This window comes from Salvelinus namaycush, chromosome 42 (assembly GCF_016432855.1).
Source record: "Salvelinus namaycush isolate Seneca chromosome 42, SaNama_1.0, whole genome shotgun sequence".
Lineage (NCBI taxonomy): Eukaryota > Metazoa > Chordata > Actinopteri > Salmoniformes > Salmonidae > Salvelinus > Salvelinus namaycush.
In genome coordinates this window covers 22,722,573-22,733,739 of record NC_052348.1, presented here as the reverse complement: position 1 = coordinate 22,733,739, position 11,167 = coordinate 22,722,573, and the positions used below count along the sequence as shown (strand labels likewise).

General features: G+C 46.7%; 1 protein-coding gene across 1 annotated transcript; it reads right to left on the bottom strand.

Annotated features, from left to right (window-relative positions):
• Positions 1-4,373: 4,373 nt before the first annotated feature.
• LOC120035059 (prostaglandin D2 receptor 2-like) lies at positions 4,374-10,707 on the bottom strand. The gene is made up of 4 exons (XM_038981821.1): positions 10,529-10,707; positions 8,450-8,562; positions 6,615-6,763; positions 4,374-5,282 (listed from the first exon to the last, which is right to left on the bottom strand). Exons 1-4 carry the CDS (start codon positions 10,705-10,707, stop codon positions 4,374-4,376), a joined length of 1,350 nt encoding a protein of 449 aa, XP_038837749.1.
• Positions 10,708-11,167: the final 460 nt, after the last annotated feature.

Genomic DNA, 11,167 nt, shown 5'->3' with positions numbered 1-11,167 from the left:
AACTAACAAGAGATCATAACTAGTTAAATAACTAGATCTCATAGCTAGTTAACTAACTAGAGCTCATAACTAGTTAACTAACAAGAGTTCATAACTAGTTAACTAACTAGAGCTCATAACTAGTTAACTAACTAGAGCTCATAACTAGTTAACTAACAAGAGCCCATAGCTAGTTAACTAACAAGAGCTCATAAGTAGTTAACTAACAATAGCTCATAGCTAGTTAACTAACAGAACTTGTAGCTAGTTAACTAACTAGAACTCATAACTAGTTAACTAACAAGAGCTTATAGCTAGTTAAATATCTAGAGTTCATAGCTAGTTAACTAACTAGAACTCATAGCTAGTTAAATAACTAGCGCTCATAGCTAGTTAACTAACTAGAACTCATAGCTAGTTAACTAACTAGAACTCATAACTAGTTAACTAACTAGAGCTCATAACGAGTTAACTAACTAGAACTCATAACTAGTTAACTAACTAGAGCTCATAACTAGTTAACTTCTGTCATGTCTTTGGCATCATTAAACTGAAGACTTATTTGTAGTTTATCAAATCAATTCTCTGTAATTATTATTACGTGATTAACTAATCAGGTAGATGTAATTAACTAGGAAGTTGGGGCACCAAGGAAAATATTCAGATTACAAAGTTATAATCTTCCTAATATAACTTTCAGATATTTTAATATCTGATCAATTAGTCTTCTCATTAATGAATTATTCTTTACCTCACGTTAGTCTCATTCCAAACGTCGTAAATTGTTGGTTATCTGCACGAACCCAGTCTTCACTATGAGTCATCCATACCATTGTCTTAAATAATTTATTTACTAACTAAATAATCACAGGAATGCACAATCAAACAGTAGATATGGTTACAAGGAAATGATAGGGGAATGTGCCCTAGTGGGCTAAACCAGCATCGTGGCTTGGTGAACAAAAGGGAAGTGGGGGTCGACTGAGATGAGACACTACAAAGTTGATAATTATAACAATTTAAATGCTAATCCTTTGCACATGAACGCTCACTCATTCGGGAATAATTGCAATCAATATATATATTTACGCTCAGTTTTTCATCCTGATCTCTGTTGGAAAGTTAGTTTCTGTTGGAGAGTTTGTCCACCCTCTCTCTGTCTCTGCCATGGTTAGAATGGATAGTTCAGAGTAACATTCAGCACTGTTGTTAAAGAGTAGATGTTTCGGCGGTTGTCGATGTAAAATGGGCTAGGATACCTAGGGCCGGTCTCCCAGATTTAAACCTAATCCTAGACTAAAAAGCATGTTCAACGCAGATTCTCCATTGAAAGGGTTTATTTTATGTCCAATACTAAGATCTAGACATAGTAAGGCTAGGTTCATCAGTCGGCTGGCTAAGTGGTTTCGTAACAGACCCTTGAGTAACCTCTTGCCCTCAACCTCACACCCCTAGGAACAGACAACCCCCAGGGTCTGGAAGAGTTTTACTGCCGTTGTTTTAATGATCTCTGCATGTTTCCCTCTGTCATGAGAGACTGGCTTCGTAACAACATACTCCTCTGTCATCACTAGCTCTTTCCTGGAACCCAGAAATATGATATTGACTAGAAATTACTTCTTTCCTTGAACGAGTGATCACGGTGTGCATGTGGTGGATAATAGAGAGAAAGAAGGGGTGATGGGGAGGGAGAGAAAGAAAGAGGGAGAGGGAGGGAGGGAGGGGAGGAAAGAGGGAGAGCGAGACAGGGCATGGGAGAGAGAGAGAGAGAATTGAAATTGAATTGAATTGAGAGAGAGAGGATAATCTGTCCATGCTGGGTGAAAGCAGAGTGGAGTGAACATGGTTCTGTGTTGTGTTGACCTGGCTTGCCTCCACAGGGATTAGAGATTCCACTCTCTGTCTGCCTGTGTCCTAAATGGCCCTATTCCCTCAATGGTGCACTACTTGTATAGAGAAAGAGAAAGGAAGAGAGCACGAGAGGGGCGCAAGAGAGAGGTAGAGAGAGAGAGAGGCGGAGAGAGAGAGGTAGAGAGAGACAGAGAGGCGGAGAGAGAGAGGCGGAGAGAGACAGAGAGGCAGAGAAAGACAGAGAGGCAGAGAGAGACAGAGAGGCAGAGAGAGAGAGGCGGAGAGAGAGAGGCGGAGAGAGAGAGGCGGAGAGAGAGAGGCGGAGAGAGAGAGAGAGAAGTAGAGAGAGACAGAGAGGCGGAGAGAGAGAGGCAGAGAGACAGAGAGAGAGAGGCGGAGAGAGAGAGGCAAAGAGACAGAGGCAAAGAGAGACAGAGAAGCAGAGAGAGACAGAGGCGGAGAGAGAGAGGCAGAGAGAGACAGAGAGAGAGAGGCGGAGAGAGAGAGGCAGAGAGAGACAGAGAGGCGGAGAGAGAGAAGCAGAGAAAGACAGAGAGGCGGAGAGAGAGGCAGAGAGAGACAGAGAGGCGGAGAGAGAGAGGCAGAGAGAGACAGAGAGAGAGAGGCGGAGAGAGAGAGGCAGAGAGAGACAGAGAGGCGGAGAGAGAGAGAGGCGGAGAGAGAGAGGCAGAGAAAGACAGAGAGAGAGAGGCAGAGAGAGACAGAGAGGCGGAGAGAGAGAAGCAGAGAGAGACAGAGAGGCGGAGAGAGAGAGGCAGAGAGAGACAGAGAGGCGGAGAGAGAGAGGCAGAGAGAGACAGAGAGGCGGAGAGAGAGAGGCAGAGAGAGACAGAGAGGCGGAGAGAGAGAAGCAGAGAGAGACAGAGAGGCGGAGAGAGAGAGGCAGAGAGAGACAGAGAGGCGGAGAGAGAGAGGCAGAGAGAGACAGAAAGAGAGAGGCGGAGAGAGAGAAGCGATAGTGTTGATGAAGAATCTATTGAACATAATGCAACAATCCCCATCAAAATCTGTCAGTTTAAACTAGACATATCAGGGGTTTGGAATACGTCTCAATCCTGTACCGGCCTTCACATCTGAGGTGGAAAATAGCAGAGCTACAGCGCTGTTAATCAGACTAGAAGACATCCCCAAAACCAGACTCTTTGCCAAGTGTCTAAAGTTGTCATCAAGGCAAAGGGTGGCTACTTTAAAGAATCTCAAATATAAAATATGTTTTGATTTGTGTAACACTTTTTTGGTTACTACATGATTCCATATATGTTATTTCATAGTTTTGATGTCTTCACTATTATTCTACAATGTAGAAAATAGTAAAAATAAAGAAAAACCCTGGAATGAGTAGGTGTGTCCAAACATTTGGCTGGTACTGTATTCCCTGAGCTTTCTTACATCTCCTAGATATAGGACAGACACATTAAAACCTTCTGTTTTGACAAGATGAATGGATTATTTAATGTGTGTCTATAGGCTTTAGTAGTAAAGGCCAAATTCAATACCTTATCAAAACATGTTTTACATTATCTAGAGGTGAAGCAGAAAGCAATTGCAGGATGAAACAGGTAAGAGCTAAAGAGGATCATATATTTAATTGATCCAAACCAACGGTGCTGAAATGTGATGAAAGGTTCATCTGTTTGAACTGAGAGTGTTGTTAGCCTACAGGTCTGGGATGTGACAGGTCCTGCTTGTATGTATCTACTGCTCTCTGGGTGTGATACAGTCACAATCAGTGAGTGTTGTTAGCCTACAGGTCTGGGATGTGACAGGTCCTACTTGTATGTATCTACTGCTCTCTGGGTGTGATACAGTCACAATCAGTGAGTGTTGTTAGCCTACAGGTCTGGGATGTGACAGGTCCTGCTTGTATGTATCTACTGCTCTCTGGGTGTGATACAATCACAATCAGTGAGTGTTGTTAGCCTACAGGTCTGGGATGTGACAGGTCCTACTTGTATGTATCTACTGCTCTCTAGGTGTGATACAATCACAATCACTTTATTTGCCAAGAACATTAACACAAACCCAGAATGTGACTTAGTGGCCAGGTGCTGCCAGCAACAGACAATGCACAGACAGAATACAGACACGCAGTCAACATGGTCAACAGCATCATACACAATATAAATACAGAAAACAGACCGCTCTGGAGAGTGAAACTGCTGATGTTAAAAGGGATTGATTATCACATTCTGATTGATTCCTTTATTGATAGACAACTGCTTTCAAGAACACACACACACACAATATCCACCAAAATGATTTCAGAGAATGAACTCTTTGTGAAGTGCCAGATCATTTAGTTATCATATTAATATTCTATAAACGGTCACAAAAAAAATCAAATTCAAGTTAAACAGAAACAACTAGTTAAACACTCACAGTTGTTGAGGACCAGTTAAACATTAGGACAGGATGTAGTAACATACAGCACAGGAAGGACTCCTGGAGGCCAGCAGAACAACAGAGGTGATTCTTATTGTCTCAGTTGATGTCAACAACATTGTCTCATTCAGAGTATATAGTCAGTTCAGAGTGTCCTCTCCTTGCTCCAGGTGTCCACAACTGGCTATGGAGTTGTGGTTGATGGAGGCAGAGGAGGGCAGATGGTCTACCTGGAGACACGGAGAACCTGGAGTCCCCAGACAGCTTGGTGACGATGATGAGTTCCCCCCCAGGCTCCCCCTTCCCTTCCTCCACCCCTTCCTGATACTCAGCCCCCCTCCTCCTGCTCCACCCATCCCTCCCTCCTCCACCAGTCCTTCCATCAGCGCCCCCAGACTCTGTCTGATCCGGACGCAGAAGTTGGGACAGCTGAACGCGTACAGCACCGGGTTTAACACCGGGTTCAGGAAGGCAAAGGTCGTCGCCATTGGCAACCCCACCTCCACCAACACGACCTTGGTCGGCCAGTACTGGGCGGCAACCTCGATGAGGCAGAACACGTGATAGGGCGCCCAGCAGAGGGCGAACGTCGCGATGACTGATGTCACCATTTTGGTGAAGCCACGGGATAGGCCGGGCTCGGAAGTGGAGGTAGGGTTGGAGCCTTTTGGGTTGGGGGTGGAGCGTTTGGTGTTTGTGTTTGTGTTGGGTTTTGACTCTCTGCGTTCCACATTGGTAACAATCAAAGCCCCGGTGAGTCTACTACTGCTGTCCTTCCTCCTCCTCTTCCTCCTCTGGCTCAGACTGATGCCAAAGAGAGCGTAGCTCCCTGCAATCACCACTAGGGGGAGTAGGAACGCCAGGAACGTCTTGGACACGGCGGTTGCCGCCTGCCGTACCCTACAGTCCCTCTCTAGCGTCCCTGGTGACGAGTACAATCCAAAATGGTGGTAGCAGAGCTTCCTTCCGTCCGTCTTCTCCGTCACCGCCCGGAACAGGAAGTAAGGGAAGGTGTTGGCCGCCGCCCACAACCAGCCCAAAGCACACACCTTGGAAGAAGAGAAAGAAGATTAGAAGATGACTTTATTGTCCAGTGCATGGATGTCTAACAGAAACGTGTCTTCTGCTTAATGCCCCTTAGACATAGTTATTATTAAAGTGTCCACAATATTACAACAACGGGCAACACCCTATTGATGATTAAACACAGAGACACTGGAAACGCTCACAGGTCATCATAATACATTATATAATTACATCATCAACGTACGAAAACAGAACTAATGACGTAACAAAACGAATGATGTAACAGAACTAATGACGTAACAGAACTAATGACGTAACAGAACTAATGACGTAACAAAACTAATGACGTAACAGAACTAATGACGTAACAGAACTAATGACGTAACAAAACTAATGACGTAACAAAACTAATGACGTAACAGAACTAATGACGTAACAGAACTAATGACGTAACAGAACTAATGACGTAACAAAACTAATGACGTAACAGAACTAATGACGTAAAAAAACTAATGACGTAACAGAACTAATGACGTAACAGAACTAATGACGTAACAGAACTAATGACGTAACAGAACTAATGACGTAACAAAACTAATGTCGTAACAGAACTAATGACGTAACACAACTAATGACGTAACAGAACTAATGACGTAACAGAACTAATGACGTAACAGAACTAATGACGTAACAGAACTAATGACGGAACAGAACTAATGACGGAACAAAACTAATGACGTAACAGAACTAATGTCGTAACAGAACTAATGACGTAACACAACTAATGACGTAACAGAACTAATGACGTAACAAAACTAATGACGTAACAAAACTAATGTCGTAACAGAACTAATGTCGTAACAGAACTAATGACGTAACACAACTAATGACGTAACAGAACTAATGACGTAACAAAACTAATGACGTAACAAAACTAATGTCGTAACAGAACTAATGTCGTAACAGAACTAATGACGTAACACAACTAATGACGTAACACAACTAATGACGTAACACAACTAATGACGTAACAGAACTAATGTCGTAACAGAACTAATGACGTAACACAACTAATGACGTAACAGAACTAATGACGTAACAGAACTAATGACGTAACAAAACTAATGACGTAACAGAACTAATGACGTAACAGAACTAATGACGTAACAAAACTAATGACGTAACAAAACTAATGACGTAACAGAACTTATGACGTAACAGAACTAATGACGTAACAGAACTAATGACGTAACAAAACTAATGACGTAACACAACTAATGACGTAACAGAACTAATGACGTAACAGAACTAATGACGTAACAGAACTTATGACGTAACAAAACAGAAAGTAAAACCTTCCAGGCGGCGTTAATGGAGCGGTGGTTCTGGCTCCAGACGGGCCGCGCCACCAGGAGACAGCGGTCCAGAGAAATGGCCGCCAGGAGGAAGGCTGACACAAACATGTTGAGGAAGAAGACTGAGGACTGGGCGGTGCACAGCGGACCTAGAGGATAGGATCAACTTTATTGTTCCCGAAGGGAAAACAGTACTGCTATACTGCTGTATAGTAAACAACAATGGCGTATCTCATGTGGGGCCGAGTGGCGAAGCGGTCTAAGGCACTGCATCGCAGTGCTAGAGGCGTCACTACAGACCCGGGTTCGATCACGGGCTGTATCACAACCGGCCGTGATCAGGAGTCCCATCGGGCGCCGCACAGTTGGCCCTGCGTCGTCCGGGTTAGGGGAGGGTTTGGTCGGGGTAGGCCGTCATTGTAAATAAGAATTTGTTCTTAACTGACTTGCCTAGTTAAATACAGGTTAAATAAAAAATGTGACACATACACTATTATTTTGCATATCTATCTATACACTACATGACCAAAAGTATGTGGACACCTGCTCATCAAGCATCTCATTCCAAAATCATGGGCATCAATATGGAGTTGGTTCCCTATTTGCTGCTATAACATCCTCCGCTCGCACGGGGGCATTGTCATGCTGATACAGCAAAGGGCCTTCCCCAAACTTTTGCCACAAAGTCGGAAGCACAGAATTGTCTAGAATGTCATTTTACGCTGTAGCGTTAAGATTTCCCTTCACTGGAACTAAGGGGCCTAGCCCGAACCATGAAAAACAGCCCCAGACCATTATTCCTCCTCCACCAAACTGTACAGTTTGCACAATGCATTGGGGCAGGTAGTGTTCTCCTTGCATCTGCCAAACACAGATTCGTCCATCAGACTGCCAGATGTTGAATCGTGATGCATAAGGCCAGAGAAAGCGTTTCCACTGCTTCAGAGTCCAATGGCAGCGAGCATTACACCACTCCAACCGATGCTTGGCATTGCGCATGGTGATCTTAGGCTTGTGTACGGCTGCTTTGCCATGGAAACGAATTTCATGAAGCTCCCGACTAACTGTTCTTGTGCTGAAGTGGCTTCCAGAGGCAATTTTTATGCGCTTCGCGCCTCAGCAGTCCCGTTATGTGAGTTTGTGTGGCCTACCACTTTGTGACTGAGCCGTTGTTGCTCCTAGACGTTTCCACTTCACAATAACTGCACTTAGAGTGGATCGGGGCAGCTCTAGCAGGGCAGAAATGTGACACTGACTTGTTGGAAAGGTGGCATCCTATGACGTTGCCACGTTGAGCTCTTCAGTAAGGCCGTTCTAATGCAAATGTCTATGGAGATTGCATGGCTGTGTTCTTGATTTTATAAACCTGTGTGGCTGAAATAGCCAAATCCACTAATTTGAAAGGGTGTCCACATACTTTTGTGTATGTAGTGTCCCATTACCAATACCCATGCCATACATATCTTGTACATACAGTATACATATATATTTAATGCACACTGTCAGTGGCTTACTAGTTTAGCTCCTACGTATTGCTGTTCATGTATTTCAACGTAGGCGTACCTATAGACACAACAATGGAGAGGCTGATGTCATAAAGCCCCTAGTCATCAGAATGGCAGAATTTGTCAGCCATTTTATCTGGGACCCGCTATTATTAGGACGTCACATAGAAGTAGAATTCACATCTACCCAACGCAGCGGTTATAGAATAAAATGCCTGAGCAGAGTTCCCACCTCTGGATTTGAGCAGAAAAGGAAGCTAGGTTATATCCCTGAAAACTGGTTGTTGGCAACTCCGCTAATGGTGACTGATATATGGTCTATGGGCCTACCTCCCAGCTCCCAGCTGTGAGAGGAGTGCAGGTAGTGTGTAAAGAGAGGGAGAGTCAGCGTAGCCAGGAAGTCTGACAGGGCCAGGTTGAGAACCCAGACAGAGGCCACGGTCCTGTGAAGAAAAAAGAAGGGGATTCACGTTATTGCCAACATTATTCTGGTCCCTCCGGACGCCACACACACTGTCTAAGCAGAAAACACTACACTGAGACTACCTGTGAACCAGGGTAGAAAGCAGCCAATTCAGGAAGTCAACTAAAATTACAATTCAATAGTATAAAATAAGGACATTTATTTTCAGTAACTTCTCAATAAACTGAAAAGCAGAAGCTATTTCTTTCAAAAGGATTTACATTTCTGCATTGTTTATTCAAATCACTTCCTGAACTGACTGCCTTCCTTTAGAATTGAGCCAAACCCTGCTGTGAACACACATGCACACACACACAGCAAGCCCCCCACACACAGACAGCAAGCCCCCCACACACACACAGCAAGCCCCCCACACACAGACAGCAAGCCCCCCACACACACACAGCAAGCCCCCCACACACACACAGCAAGCCCCCCACACACACAAAGAAACCCCCCAACACACACACACACAGCAAGCCCCCCACACACACACAGCAAGCCCCCACACACACACAGCAAGCCCCCCACACACACACAGCAAGCCCCCCACACACACACAGCAAGCCCCCACCACACACACACAGCAAGCCCCCCCCCCACACACACAGCAAGCCCCCCACACACACACAGCAAGCCCCCCACACACACACAGCAAGCCCCCCCCCACACACACAGCAAGCCCCCACACATAAAGAAACCCCCCACACACACACACAGCAAGCCCCCCACACACAAACAGCAAGCCCCCACACACACAAAGAAACCCCCCACCACACACACACAGCAAGCCCCCCACACACAAACAGCAAGCCCCCACACAGACAAAGAAACCCCCCACCACACACACACAGCAAGCCCCCCACACACAAACAGCAAGCCCCCACACACACAAAGAAACCCCCCACCACACACACACAGCAAGCCCCCCACACACAAACAGCAAGCCCCCACACACACAAAGAAACCCCCCACCACACACACACAGCAAGCCCCCCACACACACAGCAAGCCCCCCACACACACACAGCAAGCCCCCCACACACACAGCAAGCCCCCCACACACACACAGCAAGCCCCCCACACACACACAGCAAGCCCCCCTCCCACACACACAGCAAGCCCCCACACATAAAGAAACCCCCCACCACACACACACAGCAAGCCCCCCACACACAAACAGCAAGCCCCCACACACACAAAGAAACCCCCCACCACACACACACAGCAAGCCCCCCACACACAAACAGCAAGCCCCCACACACACAAAGAAACCCCCCCCCCACACACAAACAGCAAGCCCCCACACACACAAAGAAACCCCCCACCACACACACACAGCAAGCCCCCCACACACAAACAGCAAGCCCCCACACACACAAAGAAACCCCCCACCACACACACACAGCAAGCCCCCCACACACAAACAGCAAGCCCCCACACACACAAAGAAACCCCCCACCACACACACACAGCAAGCCCCCCACACACAAACAGCAAGCCCCCACACACACAAAGATACCCCCCACCACACACACACAGCAAGCCCCCCACACACAAACAGCAAGCCCCCACACACACAAAGAAACCCCCCACCACACACACACAGCAAGCCCCCCACACACAAACAGCAAGCCCCCACACACACAAAGAAACCCCCCACCACACACACACAGCAAGCCCCCCACACACAAACAGCAAGCCCCCACACACACAAAGATACCCCCCACCACACACACACAGCAAGCCCCCCACACACAAACAGCAAGCCCCCACACACACAAAGAAACCCCCCACCACACACACACAGCAAGCCCCCACACACACAAAGAAACCCCCCACCACACACACACAGCAAGCCCCCACACACACAAAGAAACCCCCCACCACACACACACAGCAAGCCCCCCACACACACAGCAACCACACACCACCAGCCAACCTACCGGCGGTGCAGGCGGAAGCCGACCACCCAGAGGACCAGAGCGTTCTCCAGGATACCCAGACAGGAGACCAGGCCATGGACACACACCACCACCAGGTTGACCCCCGTGTTGTTGTTTAGAGAGTGGTTCAGCATGGTCTGGAGGAGAGGACAGACCGCAGAGGAGGAGGAGTTGAACATCCTGGAGGAGAGTGATGAGGAAGTGGAGGAGAGTTTGAAGTCTTGGCTCTGGAGGGAAAGAAAGAGGGAGGGAGGGATGAATGGGTGGTATATATGCTGTTGTAGAAAGGGCAGACCAGAGAGGAGGAGGAGCTAGACAGTAAGGCTCTAGAGAGAGAGAGAGAGAGAGAGAGAGAGAGAGAGAGAGAGAGAGAGAGAGAGAGAGAGAGAGAGAGAGAGAGAGAGAGAGAGACAGAGAGACAGAGAGACAGAGAGAGACACAGATAAGGATAAAGGGTGACAGAAAGAGAGAAATAGTGAGAGAGAGAGAGTGACAGAAAGAGGTGGGAGGGAGAATTAGATGAGTGACATGTAATGTCATTGTGGCATCTGGTGACATTAACCATGAGTCTTTTCCATGTACAGACAGACAGACAGGTACCATACAGGTACTGTAGTGGGCAGAAAGCCACTACTGGGC

Bases quoted from the DNA above. Each gene is read 5' to 3' on its own strand.
- LOC120035059 (XM_038981821.1), bottom strand. From the start codon at position 10,707: ATGTTCAACTCCTCCTCCTCTGCGGTCTGTCCTCTCCTCCAGACCATG. The intron at 8,563-10,528 runs GTAGGTTGGCTG...TTTTCTTCACAG, and splicing joins GGCTTCCGCCTGCACCGCCG to GACCGTGGCCTCTGTCTGGG. The intron at 6,764-8,449 runs GTAGGCCCATAG...CCTATCCTCTAG, and splicing joins TCACAGCTGGGAGCTGGGAG to GTCCGCTGTGCACCGCCCAG.